Raw genomic sequence first — 19,925 nt, 5'->3', positions numbered from 1 at the left:
TGAACACATGCAAGACACCAACCTCTTCCGAGGTGCTGATCTTCCAGGGATCACCAAACTCGATCAAACATCTGCGGAGTTGCAGCAAAGTTCTGAAACCAAGGAGGAGGGACAGGCCGTGGACCCAGAACAGGGTGGAGAGCCCACCAGGGTGTTTCCTCCAGGACACCTGGAATGTTTCAGACGTCGTCACTTTCATCCTCGGGAAAATGAAGAGCCACAGAGCCAAGACAACACATGAGATCAGTGTCCTGCCCACTGTAGCCAACGACGCACCAAGAAAGTCAGGGCCCCGGGTCGGCCCACTTGTAAAAGGCAGGTTGTGAGTGTGGCAGGGACAGGCACCCAGGCCACTGGCGGGGGGCGCGGCCTGGTGATGGATATCAGACGTGTGATGCCGACCTCACCAGGCTGCTTGTGTGAAATGCAGCGAAGATTATCCAGCAAGTGTTCAAAGGTGTGCATTTGAGACGTTCACCCTGGTGCTGTTTTACCAAGCCTGGGACAACTGCCCAAATGCCTGCCAGCTGGGAGCTGCTGAAGGGATGTTAAGTCTGTCCCAGCAGTGGACTCGAGTGCTCCTGAAAGCTTTGTGCTTACAGCCTTGGGAAAATACCACACAATGTTGTGGGGAAGGGGGCAAAGGTCAGCACAGAGCCCAAGAGTGAGACTATATGTAGGTAAAAGGCAGATGGGCACTCGCTGCAGGTCCTGTGTGCACTGGATATGCGTGTGCGTGGGAGACAGCGAGGTGGGGTGAGGGAAAAGAGTGGCAGGAGAATGAATAATCAGGAAAAATCTCTAGCAAAGCTTTTTTCATTTTGGAGGAAGCAAACCAGTGGTGGTTTTGGAAGAAAGTGCTGGAAGCTATGTCAGAAATCTGTATGAAGGGCTGAGGGAGCTCAGCAGAGAAGGATGTCCCCTGGCCCTGGTGCAGGGAAGCCTGCCGGAGGAAGGTGGTCATGGGCTTTTCTCCTGGTGGCTGAGGGACCAGGGTGTTCCAGAGGGTTGACCCGCCCCAGAACATGCAGACAGGGCATGAGAGGGTGTGGGTGGATACCCAACTGCCGGAAGCACTCACAGGAGCCACTGTCCCTGGTGACTTCTCAGCTGCTGCTCAGATCGATAGAACCGGGAGTGGCTTCCCTGGCTGGTGTGCCAGGCCCCTTGGAAGATGGTGGGGGTTGTGCCAGGCCCCTCAGAGGATGTCATGGGGAGGTGACCTGGCCAGCCTGCCCTGCCTGCCTGGTATAGCTGCTGACTGTTCCTAGAATCTCAAAACATGAGGAGAGGCCCCACTCTCTAAAGCGTGCCTTGTAGCTCTGCTGTGATGCAGAAATTAGAAGCATTTGAAAGTAAATTTAACTGTTATCCTGTAATCATCACCTGTATAAATAATCCTCTTCATTTGAACACACCAAACCTAGCAGTTTTGTGAGCTGGCCTAGCTGCCCATTAGGTGCACTTTGGTCTGGCCTGGTCAAGCTGGTGTGGGTTGGCCTGGGGTCAGAACTTGAGTGTGAGTGCTTCTGTCCTCCTCCTGTCTCCTCACGTCACATTCTCTGCCCTGAGGACTGGAGGACATGAGGGCCCTGAGCCTGCCCAGCCATTCTGCAGATGCTGGAGGCTGGCTGGGGACGCGGACCCTCAGCCATGTGCAGCCCCTGAAGTGAGTTCCTGGAGTGAGGGGCCTGGCTGCACTCATGACTTACTCACTGTGTGACACTGGCTAGATGGCATACCTTTGGGCCTCCGTTTCCCTGCCTGTGAGGTAGTGAGGGGTGGTGCTGGGTACTCCCTGAGATCCCCAATCATTTCTATATTCTTCTGGCCATGCAGAGGAGGCCCAGGGTTGGGGTGGCCTCTCATCCCTGCCCTCGCCCACAGGTGGGGACTTGGACCCAGGGTGGGTGTGACTGGCTTCCACTGTGGGCTCCCCCAATCCTGAGCAGTCAGGGAGCTGGACAAGCCCCTCCACACGGGCAGCAGTGGCAACCATATGGTCCCTGGGGCTGCTGTTACAAAGGGTTACGTACTGAGTGGTTTCAAAGGACAGAAATGTCTCCCCTGTTGTGGAGGCCAGACTCCGAGGTCCAGGCGCGCTGCAGAGTGGGCGTCTTAAACAGCAGATGCTCCCTTCTCAGCGGTCTGGAGGCGGAAGTCCAATCAAGGCGCCGCAGGTCTGCATTGTGAGAGGGCTGTTTTCCCAGCCTGCAGACGCTGCCTTCCTGCTGTGTCCTTGCCTGGCCCAGGGAGCTCGGGTCCCTTCCCCTCCTTTAAAGTCACTCATCCCACCATGAGGTCCCCGACTTCGTGGCTTCGTCTCACCCTCATCACCAAACAAGGCCCCATCTCCAAATGCCATCTGGTTGGGGGTCGGGGCATTGCATATGAATCTGGGGACATGCTCGGCCCACAGCAGGCTCCGTCAGGGAGAGCCAGCTCAGCTCAGCCCTCACACCTGGTGCTCAAGGCCGCAGGGACGCTGAGACTCTGAGAAAAGGGCTGTGTTCCATTCCTTTCCTGTCCCGCTTCCTCCAGCTCCCCCACTCCTCCCTCTACCCCTTCCCCTGTCTCTGTTGTCTCAGCGTCCAGCCCTTTGCAGGCCCATGCAGAGCCCTGGGAAGGCTGCCTGATACTGGGCACCTCGCCGGCCTCGGAGGGGCCCAGCTCTGGGGGCCTGGCCAGAGCCGGGGGCGGGAGGAGATGGGGGCCCTAAAGGGGCTGGTTGAGGAGCCCAGCCCAGCAGGCCCCGGGAGGACCTGTTTCTCCCTCCTCCTTCTTCAAACCTGCACAAGGAAAAAATTCCAGACCCTGGCAAAAAAAAAAAAAAAAAAAAAGCTCTTTCTCCAGAAGAATTGGGGAGGTCTCTATGAGAAGCAGGCTGCTGAAAGAGGGACTGCCTGTCTCCACAGGCCTGGCGGACCTCAGGGCTGGGAGGTGTTGCGGGGACCCTGCCTTCCAGTCTGGCTGTGTGTCGTGTGACCTGGGGAGAGGACCTCCCCTCTCTGGAGCTTGGGGCCCATCTGTAGTGACAGAGGATGGTTCCTAGTCACAGCACAGGGTGTGGGGAGGGTGGCAGGGCCAGGGTGGGGTGGGGTCCCAGCCACAACACAGGCCTGGGAGGGGATGGATCAGGGCAAGAGTGGGGTGGGGGTCCCGGACACAATACATGGCCTGGGGGTGGGGTTGGGGACAGGGTAGGGTGGGGGTCCCAGCCACAATACAGGGCCTGGGATGGGGGTGGAGACAGGGCCAGGGTGGAGTGGGGGTCCCGGTCACAACACAGACCTGGGAGGGGTTGGGGCCCAGGCCATTTATAGCTGTGACTGGGCCCCACTCCTGCCACTCACCCATGCTGCCCTCTGTCCCCCACCTACCTGGCATTCCTTGGGTACCACCTGTGCCCTGTCCTGGGGACCCCCACCTCATAGAGCTCATGGCCCATGTGGGGTGTGGCACCAGGGCTTCATCTGAGCAAGGTTGGCCTCCAGGGCTGGACAAGGAGCAAGGGCTAGTGGGGGTGTGGGGATGGGGTCCCAGCCTGTGCAAGGAGCCCGACCTGGGTGCAGCGGGGTGAGGCGAGGGGGTGGATGGGGCAGGAAGGGGTGTGGGGATGGGGGCCAGGCCTGTGCAAGGAGCCCGACCTGGGTGCAGCGGGGTGAGGCGAGGGGGTGGATGGGGCAGGAAGGGGTGTGGGGATGGGGGCCAGGCCTGTGAGGGGAGCCGGGCCCAAGTGCAGCAGGGTGAGGGGATGAGGTGGACGGGGTGGTTGTTGCTGGCTTGAGCAAGGGGTCCCAGGCCTCTCTGTCAGAGCTGGGAGGCCCAGCCGGGCTGCGCTCAGGAAGGCGCTGCAATTGTTTCCACAGGGCTGGTTGATCCGTGCTGGGGTTCCGGAGGTGGCACCACGGGTGTCGTTGCCTGGGTCCTGGCCGTTGCCTGGGTCCTGGCCGTTGCCTGGGTCCTGTAAGGTGTTGAAGTCAGGGCAGCTCAGCCTCCTCTCTGCCTCTGCTCCTGGACAGCACGGACGTGGCCTCTCTCACCTCCGAGGATAGGGCTGTGATGGTCAGTCCCTGGCTCCCTCCTGCTGGCTGCCCAGGGTGCCTGGGTGTTTCCTGGAAATCCTCAGGCCAGGGATGGGGGTCCAGGTGGGACCTGAAGTTGGATCTGCCCTGGGGACAGGGCTACCAATGATGTCTGTGCTGTCAGCAGGACACTTGGCCAAAGAACACAGCCCAGGTGCCTGCCCGCAAGACCACTGAGTCTGGGGCAGCAGCAGAGTGTGGACAGGCAGAGGGGGTCTCAGGGCCCCGAGCTGCCATAAGGAAGCACCACAAACAGAGGTGTACTATCTTGTGATTCTGGAGGCCAGAAGTCTGGTCTGAGATCAAGGTGGTGGCAGGGGTGGCTGTTCCTGAGCCATGAGGGGCACTTGTCCAAGCCCTCCAGTTTCTGGGGCTGGCCGGCTGCTTCTGGCATTCCTAGCTTGTCATCACCCTGATCTCTGCCCTCGTGTTCTCATGGCACCCTCCCTGTGCACATCTGTCTCCAAATCTCCTGTTTTATAAGGACATGGCAGCACTAGATTAGGGCCCATCTTCATGGAGTAGGACCTCATCTTAACTAATTACATCTGCAGCAACTTTATCTCCAAATGTGATCCTATTCTGAGATACTAGGGCTAAAGACTTCAAAATATGAAATTGGGGGAGAGGGACACAGTTTAACTCATAACTGGAGTATTTTGTTCTCCGTGGTCCTGGTGGCAGGTTCCCAGGGTGCATGCTGGCATGGAGGGTGCGGGCATCCTGGAGGCTGTGCCGCTGGCCCCCAGCCCACGTTGGCTGAGAAAAACCAATCCGGGGCAGACAGAGCCTCATCTCCAGCCTTCATCTGCAAGCATGGGATGGTGCCGTGAGGGTTTCATTCTTCGGGTTTGCTGATGTGATGGTGATGGTCTCCAGGGGCTGCCTGACCAAGATTGACCAGTGTTCCTCCTGGGGGTGAGAACCTGGGAGGGGACTGCCTCAGGCCTCCAGGCCTCTGTCAACACTGATTCTGGGCTCAGACAGTGTTCCAGGGGGAAGCAGGTCCTGTCCTTCTGGCCACCGAGGACCCACAGCCTGCAGGGTCCAGACCTGTCCAGGGCCAGGGAAACGCTGGGAGCAAGGATGGAAGGTGGCGGTGGGCGTGCTGCATCCCTGAGACACCTGCAGGCTGTGTGGGTGGGAGGAGCTCCTGGGACACTCACACTGGGACAGCTCCTGGGAAATCCCCCAGGCACCGGCTGTGGGCAGCGACATCATCACATGTTCATGGATTTGTTCTGGGTTTGATGAACAGACATTCTGCGAGCACTGCCTGAAGCCAGCCCAGGGTGCCTGGGACTGGGCTTGAAATTGGGTGGAGGAGGGAGGGGGAGGAGGGCCTCTGGCAGAAGACAGTCCCATAGAGCTCTGTTCAGAGTAGCAAGCCTAGAAGAACCACACGGGCATGACACAAACGTGATGGACGTCCAGGCTTCCAGCACTTCTCAGGCACGTGCATGCTGAGCCCGAGCGGAAAGGCCTGGGCAGGGGGCAGGGCAGGGCAGGGCAGGGGCTGTGAGCCCAGGGTGGACTCCAGAGATGGAGGGGCTGCAGCTTGCAGGTGGGAAGGATCCTCCCTGGGCAGCTGCCTTTGAGGGGAGCCAGTTGGACTTTGCGGGAAAAGGACGCAGAGCCTTGCAGGCTGATACGGTGGTGCCCTCGGGCATGTGTATGTGGCAGGGCCCACCATGAAGAGGGGGTAGAGACAGGTCGTCTGCCTGGGAGTGAGGTCCTAGGTCCCCTCCAACTTGGGGGCCTGGCTTGTCGGGGGCCCAAGGCCTCTCAGGACGACCTCCCAACCTTGGACTGTAGATGCCGGCTAGTCAGGGTCCCTCTTAGCACAGCGCTGACCACCTGTGTTTCCTCCCGCAGCCATCGTTAATCCCAAACAGCCCAAGGAGACGCCCAAAAGCTTCAGCTTTGACTACTCCTACTGGTCGCACACCTCGGTAAGCGGGGACCCTGGGTCGGGGGAGGCGGGGCAGCAGTGTGCAGGCCATGTGGCCCTCAGGGTCCCTCAACCTCTCTGAGCCGCTCATTCCTCTCTAACTGGGGCGAGGACCCCACCGTGCTCCCCTGCGAGGTCACCCTGAGCGGCCCATGCAGGGTCCCCAGCGAAGGCAGTGATGGAGGCTGCAGGGACTGAGGGGCCTTCAGCACCCTGTGGGTAGTTTCCAGGGTCAGAACTGTGTCCGTCTACCTGCTGGTGACTTCTCCCTGGACGTCCCGAAGTCAGAATGCCCAAAGCTAACCCTGAGCCTGCCTGGAAGCTGTGCCCTGCACTCTGGGAGCCCAGGAGACCCCTGGACTCTTCTCCTTCCCTCCTCCCCCGTCCAGTCCACACTGAGCCCCATCCTCCACCTGCCGGCTCCTGGACCCTTCCAGAAGACATGCAGCCTCCTCATCTAAGCCCCTCATGTCTATATCTCAGCACCTGCCCCCCATAACAGCCCCAGGGTTCCCTGCTTCTGCCTTCCCCATCCAGTCCGTCCTCCTTCCAGGATGACCCCCAGCCAACCACCCTGTCCCCTGCCTAAAGTGCCCCACTGCCCTCAGGACAGTGTGCAGGTGCCGTAGCCCAGCCTGTGGGGTCTCTGGGTCTTCGCACCCTGTCCCCAGTCCCAGCTCTTGTCACCCCTGCTTGTCACAGTCACATGGAACTTACTTTGGTTTTGAGGTCCCACCTTTGGGCCTTTCACATGCTGTTCCCTCTGCTGGAACCCATCCTGCCTCCTGCCTGGCCGGCCGCTCTGCATCCCTCATCTGTGACACAGAAGGCTCCTCGTCCAAGAAGCTACCCCACAAAGCAGGAGTAGGATGGGAGTTAGGCATCCCTCCCCGATGTGCTGCCCTGGCACCCTGAGGCCCTGGGCACCCTCTGGCTCCACGGACATGAAGGGCTGAGCCTCGGGTGCACCCAGCCTCCTGCAGCTTCATTCCTTCCTTGTCCTCCAGCCCGAGGACATCAACTATGCATCGCAGAAGCAGGTGTACCGGGATATTGGCGAGGAGATGCTGCAGCATGCCTTTGAGGGGTACAACGTGTGCATCTTCGCCTACGGGCAGACGGGTGCCGGCAAGTCCTACACCATGATGGGCAAGCAGGAGAAAGACCAGCAGGGCATCATCCCGCAGGCACGAGGCGGGGGGCAGCCAGGGGCAGCCCCGGTGGATGGGGCGGGACAAGCTGAGGCTGAGAACTCCAGGCCAGGCGCCCCTGAGAGCAGCCCCCAGAGAGCAGAGAGTCAGGAGGGGAAGCCCAGCTGGGTCAACGGTGGGGTTGGGGCAGGTGAGAGCCAGATGTGGCCGTGAAGCTGCAGAGCCAGGCCCTAGGTGCGGGAAGCGCCCTGGCCTTGGACAGGGTCCACCTTGATCATGTGCCTAAGACAGCAGCTGGGAGAGCCCTGGCTGGGGCAGCTGATCTCTGAGGGTGTGAGGGCTGGCAGTGTGGGCAGAGAGAGGTGCTCAGGACAGAGGTGACCAAACACCAGGCACAGCAGTTCCTCATTTGCTGCAGGAACCCTGAGTCCCCAGCCATTCCCCTGGGCAGGTCTCTGGACCTGAGTTGGTCACTAGTACTTTGCCTGCTGAGGGAAGGGACGTGGCTGAGATGTCTGTAGGATGGCAGAGCCGGGGGGAGGGGTAGACGACACACAGGAAAGGATCCGATACCAGCCAGGGACCCCTGAGTTAAGAGGGAGACACTGGCTCCTCGGCTACAGACTTTCTCAGTGCCTTTACTGAGTGTGTGGTGAGGGTACAAGAGGGGCCTGAGAGGGTGGCATCCCGCCTGGCACAGGCTGCCCACAGCATCGCAAGGGGCGGGGATCCAGGGAGCAGCCCCAGCCCTCCCTGGCTGACTGTCCCCCCATTCCTGCAGCTCTGCGAGGACCTCTTCTCTCGGATCAACGATACAACCAACGACAACATGTCCTACTCGGTGGAGGTAGGGCCCCCCCGCCTGCTGTTGGCCCCTGGGGCAGGGCTGGGAATCCGGTGTGGCTGGCAGTGCTTTTCTGATGCAAAGTGAGTGCCCACTACGGGTCTGCGCACCCAGCTTGTCCCTCACTCATTCAAGTGGCAGGCAGGACGACAGGCCTGGGCAGGGCTCAAGACCCCCAAAGCACAGAGTGACGAGGTGATCCCCACCTAGCAGGTGCTTCTCCAGCAGCTGCTCTGTGCTGGGGCAGGGACAGGCACCTCAGAGCTCAGGGCCTGGCCATGCCTGCTGTGGCGGGGTGGCCCTGGCATGTGTGTGTACTAGAGCCCAGGATGGCCGTGGTGAGGGAGGCTGGATTGACACCCCTGCCTCGCACATACACACAGGAGCTGCAGACTGGGAGTCCGCTGCCCAGCAGGTGGCGCCCACCCCCTCACTCAGGGGTCCTGACAGCAGCCCCCACCCCCTCACTCAGGGGTCCTGATGGTGGCCCCCACCCCCTCACTCAGGGGTCCTGATGCTGGCCCCTATCCCCTCACTCAGGGGTCCTGATGGCAGCCTCCACCCCCTCACTCAGGGGTCCTGATGGCAGCCCCCACCCCCTCACTCAGGGGTCCTGATGGTGGCCCCTACCCCGTCACTCAGGGGTGCTGATGGCAGCCCCCATCCCCTCACTCGGGGGTCCTGACAGCAGCCCCCATCCCCTCACTCAGGGGTCCTGATGGTGGCCTCCACCCCCTCACTCAGGGGTCCTGACGGCAGCCCCCATCCCCGTCACTCAGGGGCCCAGCAGGCAGCCCCCACCTTCTCACTCAGGGGTCCCCCCAGTGGCAGCCCCCACCCCGTCACTCAGGGGTCCTGATGGCAGCCCCCACCCCCTCACTCAGGGGTCTCCCCAGTGGCAGCCCCCACCCCCTCACTCAGGGGTCCCCCCAGTGGCAGCCGCACTCCCTGGCCTCAGGGGTCCTGAGGGCCCGGCTCTGCCCTGCAGGTCAGCTACATGGAGATTTACTGTGAGCGTGTCCGTGACCTCCTGAACCCCAAGAACAAGGGCAACCTTCGCGTGAGGGAGCACCCACTGCTGGGGCCCTATGTTGAGGACCTCTCCAAGCTGGCTGTCACCTCCTACAATGACATCCAGGACCTCATGGACTCAGGGAACAAGGCCAGGTGTGTGGGGGGACTTGCTGATCCTCCCTGCCCTCCTGTCCCGCCGCCTCTCCCTGGAGGAAGCCCCTTCGCCTCGGTCCTGGCCCTTTTCTGTAGGGTCCATCTGTGCCCCCGTGGAGGCGTGGCCTCCTGAGCCCGAGGTCGTTCAGGCCTGTGCCAGCCTGAGAGAGGACGAGCGCTCCCCCTGTGCAGGGGACACCGTCACCTTCATGGGGCTTCTCCTTCACGGGGGTCTGCGTCCTCCAGCTGAGGCGCCCAGGGGCTGCTAGCAGCATCTGTGGCTGCTGCCTTGGTAGGGCAGCTGTTCTGCCAGTCCCAGGGGTCCAGCTTCTGTGTGGGGGCAGCGTGCTGGGGTTGGGGCATGTGGGGGGGCTGGCTGCACAGTGCTACAGCAATAAGCAACCCGGCTCCTTGGCCTCGGCTGCCCTGGGCCTCCTGCCTGGGATGCCCTGGTTGTCATGGCAACAGACCCCCTCCGCCACCCAGGACTTCCTGAGGGTGAGGTGATGGTCCCTGTCACTCTCAGTTCCTGAGGTTGTGAGTCACACTCTGCGCCATCCTGCACCCCTTCGGTGGCCCCACAAGGGCCAGTGGGTGGGGGTGCTGTTCCTGATGAGGTCCACAGCACACCCTGGCCATCACTGTGACTCCTTGCTGGAGTGGGCCCTGGGCTGCCACATGCCATCCGCTGAGTCTTGGGAGCCTTTCCTGAGGTCCCTGGCAGGTCAGGGTGGCATCAGGACCAACTCCAGGCCACCCTCAGCAGCCTTGGGCTTCCCGTTCTGGAGGACCGCCCTGCTGACCCATGACATCTCCTGTGGGGTGTGGCAGGCTCCTTGGCTTCCCAGAGCCACGGGTGTGGGCCGTGGTGGGGTGGACAGTGGACAGCCCCTTCCCCTCCCATATCATGGCCATGGAAGGCTCCTGCCCAGCTGGGCACTGCATGGGCTTCTCTGTGCCCAGGAGTGGGACGCTTCCCCAGCCACTGCTGCCCTGAATACACTAGGCAAGGGCTGGGGCTGAGGATGCCACTGTGGGCAGGTGGCCGTGGGCCTTGCTGGAGTCCTGGCAGGTGGGACCATCAGTGCCAGGACCGGCAGAGTGGCCCCTGGGGTCTGGGGGAGCTGCCCCCCGACGACCTGGTTTGGAGGGCTGGCACCACCGGTGAACTTGCACTCGGCCACAGGACGAGGGGTAACCGTGTGTGGCTTTCTGCTCCTCAGGACCGTGGCGGCCACCAACATGAATGAGACCAGCAGCCGCTCCCACGCTGTCTTCAACATCATTTTCACCCAGAAGCGCCATGATGCAGAGACCAACATCACCACGGAGAAGGTGAGTGAATGGCCTCACAGGCAGTGCCACCGAGGGCAGTGACTGGTGGTCGGGGTGGAGGTGGAGGTCAGGCCGGTGGGGGCAGCACAAGGACATCGGGCCCAATGCTGGCCTGTGCGGGGTGGGCAGTGTCCTCACACTTACACTGGCACCGGGTGCGGACGTCCCCCGCCCTGCCCCAGAGGCCCTTCTCCCGTGCCTTGGTGTTCTCCACGGACCAGGCCAGGGGTCCGTCTTCTGGGGCTTTTGCCTGGATAGCCAGTCCAGGCTTCTAGGAGGGGCAGTGGGAGGGCACCCAGCCTCTCCCTGACCATCTCTGACTCTGCCCCCTGCCCTCGCGCCCCAGCCATCCAGGCCCGGGGGCACCTCAGCCATCTCCCGGTTGGGGGCTCGTTCAGGCAACCGCATGGGGAGCACAAAGGTGCTGAGTGGAGGGAGGGCTGCTCAGTCCCAGATGGTGCTGGAGGTCTGCCAGGCACATCCTCCTGACCGGGACTCCATCAAACAGTGAGCGGGGTCTCAGGATGGCTGAGGTGGGTTGGGGGACAGACAGGGGTGAAGCTGGATGAGGTCCGCCCAACTGCCTGCCCTGCTGCCCTCGCTGGTGGGCACTGAGGGGGTCCTGCGGTGTCTGTGGGCAAGTCCTGCCCTGCAGCTGTGGCTCAGGAGGGGCTGGGCCTCTCGGTGCAGGGCCTCCCACCCCAGGCTGCAGGTGCCCCTGTCGGGAGCCTGGCTGGTGCCCACTTCGCTAGGTGCAGCCATGGCCCGTGAGGTGGCTAAGCAGGGCCAGGGCCTCCTGGAGCTGGGTTCCAATCCCACCACAGACACTGAACACCATTTGTGGAAGTGAGGACAGTGACAGTCGCACCTCATGGGTGCCATGGGGAGCGAGTGTGCCCTTGTGTGAAAAGCGCCTGGCATGTGGTGGCAGCGCCCGTGCTCCCCTGGGGAGGTGGCTATGCACTCATTCGGGCAGGGCGTGGGGAGAGCTAGGACGGAGGTGCAGGCGGAAACTGCGGGGTCAGGACTGCTGGGCCTGGGGAGGGGTGGTGCCTTGTGGAGGGGACGCTTGGCTGGGGCTCCTTCAGCAGCCATGGAGATCTTGCCCAGGGGTCCTGGGACGCCCCCGTGCATCTTGCGGCCTCTCGTGCATGTGACGCGTCTGCTGTTTCAGGTGAGCAAAATTAGCCTGGTGGACCTGGCTGGGAGCGAGCGGGCCGACTCCACAGGAGCCAAGGGCACACGCCTCAAGGTAGGGACCATGCTGCCATGCAGGGACTGCAGTGGGTCCTGTGTCCGCACCTGGCCTGCTCCAGGGTGGATGGCAGGAGGGCTCTGTTGGGGTCCCGGGGGCCTGGGCCACCCTGAGGATGAGCCCGCTCAGGGAGGGTGGGCATAGGCTGGGGTCTTGGGCTGCCAGCAACTGAGGATTGTGCCTTGGCACCAGCACTGGGCACACAGGTCAGGGGCTTGGCGGGATGGTGGCCTCTTTCGGGCCCCAAGGATTTTGCGCCAGAGGCCGGGTCTTCCCTGGGGAGGCCGGGGCACCCCTGGGAAAGCAGTGCCAGGGTCAGGAAGGAGTGTGTTTCCTCGATCCCCGCTGACCTCAGCACCTGATGTTTGGGCAGGGTCCCCGGAAGCGTTTCAGGGGGACATGGGATGGTATCAGGGTTTTCATGGCACTGAGGGCAACACTGGGAGACGTGCTCCCGGCCAGAGGCTCCAGCTGGCTTTCTGCCAGGGGACCCCATGTCTCTGTGGCCCCAGAGAGCAGCAGCAGCGGTGGTGGCCTCCACTCCACACCATACAGGTCCACGCAAGGCGTCCCTTCAGAGCAGGAGTCCCCGGGGTCCCCGGTGTCCCAACCCCACTGTCTTTTCTGCCCACAGGAGGGCGCCAACATCAACAAGTCGCTGACCACCCTGGGCAAGGTCATCTCCGCCCTGGCTGAAATGGTGAGTGGCCCAGCCCGGCTTCTGCAGCCAGACCCCCAGGGGTCTTCGGGGCCCCTATCTTGCCCCTGTCACCCATTTCCAGGCCATGTGTCTGGGAGGTGGCTGGGTTCAAGGGAGAGCCCAGAGATGGCCAGAGTGTCACATGCTGGAGAAGGGGTGGTGGCCCTGGTTTCTCCCGGGATCCTCAGTTTCCCCGCCTGTAAATTGGGGCTGTGGCCACGGTTGGCCCCGTGCAGCAGGCAGCCCTGTCCCCCAGCACCACCAATGGCCTGGGCTAGGGAAGGGCAGCCCTGGGGGGATCCTGCCTCGGGGGAGCTGCTGTCAAGGAGACCACAGGGCGGTAGAGCCTGAGTCACAGCCGGGGCGAGGGAGCTGGGCCACCTGCTCTTCCGCCCCCATAGCCTGCGCCAGCCTCGCTCCAGGCCTCAGCCTCTCTCTGTCTCTTCCTTTTCAGGACTCCGGACCCAACAAGGTAAGTGGCTTCCTTCAGCCCTGGGGCAGGGGCTGGAGGCTGGTGGTGGCGTCTGCACTGCATTGGCGCCCTGTGGTGAGGGGCGGGGTGGGCAGTGAGTGTGCTGGGAGATGGGCGACATGGGGATGGATCCCGGGAAGGAAGAAAACAGGTGTGGGAGGCCCCATGAGGTGCCTTGTCTGCGTGGACACAGGGCGTCTGGGGTGGCCTCATGGCAGGGCCTGGGACGGAGACTGCTGGGAGACGCTGAGGTGGGAAAGGGTGGCCTGGGGGGCGTGGGGGCCCTGGGATGAGCTGAGAGGGGCGCGGAGGAGCCCCTCGGGCATGGAGGGGGCTGGGGAGCCATGAGAGGAAGAGGGTGACAGGCGTGCTAGACTCTGAGCAGCCATAGGTGTGACGGGGCCAGGGCAGGGAGATGAGCAGGTGTGGAGTGGGCGGTGCCACGGAGGGTGCCATGTGTGAAGCTGCCTGGGGCGAGGCTGGGGACTGTGTGAGGAACCGCGTGGGCAGCTGTGAAACCGTTCGAGGGACCAGGCAGGAACGGAGTGAGCCAGCGTGGGAATGTGTGAGACAGGGTTAGCGGGCGCCACTGTGAGGAGTCGCGACGTGCTCACTGGGAAACGCACTGGGAACTTGGCAGTGGCTCCCTGGGGACAGAGAACTGTGTGAATTGTGAAGAGCTGTGTGGGCCTGTGTGAGGAGTTCCAAGAGACTAAGAACACATGTGAGGCTGTATGAAGAACTGTGAGAAGGTGTGGGAACTGAGTGGGGAACTGTGGAGAATGGTGTGGGGGACCCGAGTGGGAGCCAGGTGAGGAGCTGAGGGCCGTATGGGGAACTGCGTGAGGAACTGTGTGGGAACGGGAGAGGAAGCGTGTGGGAAATGGCATGAGACACTGCGTGGGACTGTGTGAGACTGAGACCTGTGTGGGGAATTGCGTGTGGAGTGGAGTGAACTGTGAGAAGCTGTGATAACCGTGTGGAACTGTGAGGGAATGGCGTGGAGTGGCGTGGAGCAGCGTGGGGAGGGAGGAGAGAACGATCCGCTGTGCAGATTGTGTGGGACTGTGAGGAACTGTGTGGAACTGCTTGTGGAGTTGTGTGTGGAACTGTGTGTGGAACAGTGTGTGTGGAGCTGTGTGTGTGGAACTGTGTGTGGAACTGTGTGTGTGGAGCTTTGTGTGTGGAGTTGTGTGTGTGGAGCTGTGTGTGGAACTGTGTGTGTGGAGTTGTGTGTGTGGAGCTGTGTGTGGGGAGCTGTGTGTGGGGGGCTGTGTGTGGAGTTGTGTGTGTGGAGCTGTGTGTGGGGAGCTGTGTGTGGAACTGTGTGTGTGGAGTTGTGTGTGTGGAGCTGTGTGTGTGGAGCTGTGTGTGTGGAGCTGTGTGTGGGGAGCTGTGTGTGGGGGGCTGTGTGTGGAACTGTGTGTGTGGAGTTGTGTGTGTGGAGCTGTGTATGGGGAGCTGTGTGTGGAACTGTGTATGTGGAGCTGTGTGTGGGGAGCTGTGTGTGTGGAACTGTGGAGCTGTGTATGGGGAACTGTGTGTGGAACTGTGTGTGGAGCTGTGTGTGTGGAGCTGTGTGTGGAGCTGTGTGTGGGGAACTGTGTGTGTGGAGCTGTGTGTGGGGAACTGTGTGTGTGGAACTGTGTGTGGAACTGTGTGTGGAGCTGTGTGGGGAGCTGTGTATGTGGAACTGTGTGTGTAGAACTGTGTGGGGAGCTGTGTGGGGAGCTGTGTGGGGAGCTGTGTGGGGAGCTGTGTGTGTGGAGCTGTGTGGGGAGCTGTGCATGTGAAACTGTGTGTGCGGAGCTGTGTGTGTGGAGCTGTGTGTGGAGCTGTGTGTGCGGAGCTGTGTGTGTGGAACTGTGTGTGGAGCTGTGTGTGTGGAGCTGTGTGTGGAGCTGTGTGTGGGGAACTGTGTGTGTGGAGCTGTGTGTGGGGAACTGTGTGTGTGAAACTGTGTGTGGAACTGTGTGTGGAGCTGTGTGGGGAGCTGTGTATGTGGAACTGTGTGTGTAGAACTGTGGGGAGCTGTGTGGGGAGCTGTGTGGGGAGCTGTGTGGGGAGCTGTGTGTGTGGAGCTGTGTGGGGAGCTGTGCATGTGAAACTGTGTGTGCGGAGCTGTGTGTGTGGAGCTGTGTGTGGAGCTGTGTGTGTGGAACTGTGTGTGTGGAGCTGTGTGTGTAGAACTGTTTGGGGGGCTGTGTGGGGAACTGTGTGTGGAGCTGTGTGTGTGGAGTTGTGTGTGTGGAGCTGTGTGTGTGGAGCTGTGTGTGTGGAGCTGTGTGTGGGGAGCTGTGTGGGGAACCATAGGAACTGTGTGGGGAGCCTGCAGAGAACTGTGTGGTGAACTATGTCAGAAGCCGGAAGAACCTGTGTGAGGACCAGAGGAAGAAATGCCTCAGGAACCGTGGGGGGAACTTGAGAAACTCTGGGGGCCTGAGCAGAGCTGCGTGGGAACATGAGGAGCTGTGCGTGGCACCGGGAGAGCAAGTGTGTGCCACAGGGTGGGGAGCTACGTGGAATCACGTGAGGGAACCATGCAGAGCTGTCTGTGGAGCTATGGGAGAAGCTCTGTGGGAAAGTATGTGAGGAACCGTGTGAGGAATTGCATGGGGAACTGTGGGAGGATTTGTGAGAAGCTGAATGTGATCGTGTAGGGAAGGCGGGGAACCAGGTGGGAAGCGTTTGGGGAAACCGCTTGGGGGAAGTGTATGCTCATGTGGGTACCCACGTCAGGGCTCTGTGGAGCTGGAGATGCGTGTACTCTGAGGACCTGTGGAAATGGGAGCAGCGGTGTGTGGAGTGGTGTGGGAATTGCGTGAGGGAACGCTGAGGAGCCATGTGGCTGCTCGGGGAGCAGTGGTGAGCTGTGAGAAACTGCGCGGAGCCAGGTAGGCGGCTGCTGGGAAAGGCATGGGGAACCACGTGAACGCTGCGTCAGGGATTTGGGGGATCAGTGGAAATGTGGAGGAAACTGGGGGGAAGTGTGCGGGAATACGGAGGAACTTGCCAGAGCCTGAGAGGAGCCGCGTGAGCCCCCGTCTGAGGTATTGTGAGAGGGCCCACTTGAGAAACTGTGTGCAGAATTGTGTGAAACTATGAAAGTGGGTGAAATGGGGCTGTGTGGACCTGTGTGGAATGCTGTGGAGAGCTGTGTGAGAAACGGAAGCACCGTGGGGCATGGGGAGGCCTAAGGGGAAACATGTGGCAGCCTGTGTGCAGAGCCATGTGGGAAACTGAAGAACTGGGAGGCAGTGCATGTGGCCACGTGAGGAGCCACAGAACCGTGTGAGGAAGTGTGTGAGCCGGTGTGGGGAAGTGCAGGAACTGTGAGGAACTCTGTGGGAACTGTGAGGAACTGAGTGTGGAACTGTGTGGAACTGTGAGGAACTGTGAGGAACTGTGTGGAACTGTGTGGAACTGTGAGAAACTCAGTGTGGAACTGTGTGGAACTGTGAGGAACTGAGTGTGGAACTGTGTGGAACTGTGAGGAACTGTGAGGAACTGTGTGGAACTGTGTGGAACTGTGAGAAACTCAGTGTGGAACTGTGTGGAACTGTGAGGAACTGTGAGGAACTGTGTGGAACTGTGTGGAACTGTGAGAAACTCAGTGTGGAACTGTGTGGAACTGTGAGGAACTGAGTGTGGAACTGTGTGGAACTGTGAGGAACTGTGAGGAACTGTGTGGAACTGTGTGGAACTGTGAGAAACTCAGTGTGGAACTGTGTGGAACTGTGAGGAACTGTGAGGAACTGTGTGGAACTGTGTGGAACTGTGAGAAACTCAGTGTGGAACTGTGTGGAACTGTGAGGAACTGAGTGTGGAACTGTGAGGAACTGTGTGGAACTGTGTGGAACTGTGAGGAACTGTGAGGAACTGTGTGGAACTGTGTGGAACTGTGAGAAACTCAGTGTGGAACTGTGTGGAACTGTGAGGAACTGTGAGGAACTGTGTGGAACTGTGTGGAACTGTGAGAAACTCAGTGTGGAACTGTGTGGAACTGTGAGGAACTGAGTGTGGAACTGTGTGGAACTGTGAGGAACTGTGTGGAAGTGGGAGGATCTGGGTGGGAACTGTGTAGAACTGTGAGAAACTGTGAGAAGCTAAGTGTGGAACTGTGAGTAACTGAGTGTGGAACTGAGGGTGGAACTGTGAGCAACTGCGAGGAACTGGGTGTGGAACTATGAGGAACTGTGTGGAACTGAATGTGGAACTGTGTGGAACTCAGTGTGGAACTGTGACGAACTGAATGTGGAACTATGTGGAACTATGAGGGACTAAGTGTGGAACTGAAGAACTGAGTGTGGAACTGCGAGGAACTGAGTGTGGAACTGTGTAGAACTCAGTGTGGAACTGTGAGGAACTGAGTGTGGAACTAAGTGTGGAACTGTGAGGAACTGAGTGTGGAACTGTGTGGAACTGTGAGGAACTGAGGGTGGAACTGTGAGGAACTGAGTGTGGAACTGTGTGGAACTGAGTGTAGAACTGTGAAGAACTGTGAGGAACTGAGTGTGGAACTGTGTGGAACTGTGAGGAACTGACTGTGGAACTCACTATGGAACTGTGTGGGACTGTGAGAAACTGTGAGGGACTAAGTGGAACTGTGAAGAACTGTGTGGAACTGTGAGGAACTGAGTGTGGAACTGTGAGGAACTGAGTGTGGAACTGTGAGGAACTGAGTGTGAAACTGTGAGGGACTAAGTGTGGAACTGTGAAGAACTGTGTGGAACTGTGAGGAACTGAGTGTAGAACTGTGAAGAACTGTGTGGAACTGAGTGTGGAACTGTGTGGAACTGTGAGGAACTGAGTGTGGAACTCAGTATGGAACTGTGTGGGACTGTGAGAAACTGTGAGGGACTAAGTGGAACTGTGAAGAACTGTGTGGAACTGTGAGGAACTGAGTGTAGAACTGTGAAGAACTGTGAGGAACTGAGTGTGGAACTGTGTGGAACTGAGTGTGGAACTGTGTGGAACTGTGAGGAACTGAGTGTGGAACTGTGTGGAACTGAGTGTGGAACTGTGTGGAACTGTGAGGAACTGAGTGTGGAACTCAGTATGGAACTGTGTGGGACTGTGAGAAACTGTGAGGGACTAAGTGTGGAACTGTGAAGAACTGTGTGGAACTGTGAGGAACTGAGTGTAGAACTGTGAGGAACTGTGTGGAACTGTGAGGAACTGGGTGGGTCCAGTGAAGTGCTGTGGGGGAACTGTGAGGAGCCGTGTGGAATGGCATGTGTGGGAACGGGGTGAACAGTGAGAATGGCCTGAGGAACTGTGTGGAAAGTGTGCGTGGACTCGCATTAGGGATGGTGCGAAGGGTTGTGTGAGGAGCCGTGTGAGGAACTGTATGAGGAATGGCGGGGGGAGCTGTTTGAGAAGTGGTAGGGAACGGTGAGGAGCCGTGTGAGGAACTGTATGAGGAATGGCGGGGGGAGCTGTTTGAGAAGTGGTAGGGAACGGTGAGGAGCCGTGTGAGGAACTGTATGAGGAATGGCGGGGGGAGCTGTTTGAGAAGTGGTAGGGAACGGTGAGGAGCCGTGTGAGGAACTGTATGAGGAATGGCGGGGGGAGCTGTTTGAGAAGTGGTAGGGAACGGTGAGGAGCCGTGTGAGGAACTGTATGAGGAATGGCGGGGGGAGCTGTTTGAGAAGTGGTAGGGAACGGTGAGGAACCGTGTGAGGAACTGTGTGCAGAATTGTGGGGAAAGCCGTAGAGACCTGTGCGAGGGGTTGTCCGGGCGTTTGAGGAGCTGGATGGGAAACTAGGGAACTGCTGGGCGCTGCGTGGCGCTGTGTGACCCGGAAGGAAGTGTGTGGAATGGGGTGGGGCGCTGTGTGGGGACTGGGGCAGAGCTGAAGGGGTTTTCGGGGAGCTGCGTGGATGCCGTGGGGACCGTGGGACACTGAGAAGCCTGTCTCTGTGTGTGGAACGCTGTGCGGGAGCTGCGAGCCCCTGTGGGGAACTCGGAGAAACGGAGGATTGTGGGAGGCGTCCTGTGGGGAGCCGTGTTAGGAAATGTTTGAGGAACGTGAGAAACTTTCTGGGGAACTGTGAGGAACTGTGAGATCAAGAGTGTCAGGGACGGGGAGGATTTGCGTGTGGAGCATGGTGAAGAACGCGTGTGTAACGAGGCCCCGCGTGGAGATCTAGGTGAGGATTGGGTGGAACTGTGCAAAGAACTCCACAGAGAACTGTGACAGAATTGCGTGTGGAACTTGTGGGAACACATGATGAACGGTGGGACCGGCAGCCATCACATGGGTGGAGTCCGCGTTCGAGTGACTGCCGTTTTCCATAATGGAGGAATAAAGGGGGAAGCAAGAGGCGCTGCGTGAAGAACCGTTTGGAGAAACGTGAGGAGCTGCGTGGGGAGGCGGGAGGAACTGAGGAACTGTGTGGCGAGCTGCAGGCAGCCGCGTGGGAACCGCGCGGGGAATGGCGGGAGCTCCTGGAGGGACTGAGTGCTGGAGCGTGCGGGGCTGAGATGTGGAACCACCGCGTGGGAACTGCGTGACCGGCTGTGTGAGGGACCCTGCGAGGGACAGTGACAGAGACTTTCGAATGAGCCGAGTGAGAGCGTTTTCGAGGAACTGGTTGAGGAACAGGGCCCGGAGCAGGGAGGCGAGGCCGGCAGGAGCCGGGCGGATCTGAGGGTGGGAGGTCCGTTCCGCTTGTCAGGAGCTGCCTGGCGCAGCTTCATGGGCAGCAGCGGTGGGTTTTCAGCAGGGCTCACAGCGTCTGCTTTAGCCAAGGATGGGTCCTCAGGCCACGCGCGCTGCGTGAAAGATAGGTCGGGAGCAGGGTGGCCTGGTGCGGCAGTCAGGATGGAAGGTCAGCGATCCAGGCTTGACATGGTGGAGACTGGGGGACCGAGAAGGGAGAACAGGGTGGTCCTGGGAGATGGCGGAGCACGACTGGACAGACAAGTGGTGAGGGAGCAGGAAACCCAGGGGGCTGCTGGG

At 60.2% G+C, this 19,925-nt stretch overlaps 1 protein-coding gene across 12 annotated transcripts in view; it reads left to right on the top strand.

Annotated features, from left to right (window-relative positions):
• The window catches only part of KIF1A (kinesin family member 1A), a 110,663-nt gene that overhangs the window by 25,144 nt on the left and 65,594 nt on the right, over positions 1 to 19,925 (top strand). For all 12 annotated transcript variants that reach the window (XM_007966940.3, XM_038001268.2, XM_038001263.2 and 9 more), the window contains exons 3-10: positions 5,961 to 6,037; positions 7,044 to 7,223; positions 7,969 to 8,034; positions 9,020 to 9,198; positions 10,422 to 10,533; positions 11,708 to 11,785; positions 12,423 to 12,488; positions 12,943 to 12,960. In XM_007966940.3, coding sequence (XP_007965131.1) covers positions 5,961 to 6,037; positions 7,044 to 7,223; positions 7,969 to 8,034; positions 9,020 to 9,198; positions 10,422 to 10,533; positions 11,708 to 11,785; positions 12,423 to 12,488; positions 12,943 to 12,960 — 776 coding nt within the window. The remainder of the gene's footprint in view (positions 1 to 5,960; positions 6,038 to 7,043; positions 7,224 to 7,968; positions 8,035 to 9,019; positions 9,199 to 10,421; positions 10,534 to 11,707; positions 11,786 to 12,422; positions 12,489 to 12,942; positions 12,961 to 19,925) is intronic.

The sequence above is a fragment of the Chlorocebus sabaeus genome, chromosome 10 (genome assembly GCF_047675955.1).
Source record: "Chlorocebus sabaeus isolate Y175 chromosome 10, mChlSab1.0.hap1, whole genome shotgun sequence".
Lineage (NCBI taxonomy): Eukaryota > Metazoa > Chordata > Mammalia > Primates > Cercopithecidae > Chlorocebus > Chlorocebus sabaeus.
Note: the sequence above shows the minus strand (reverse complement) of the source record. Positions and strands in the feature narration are given on the sequence as shown.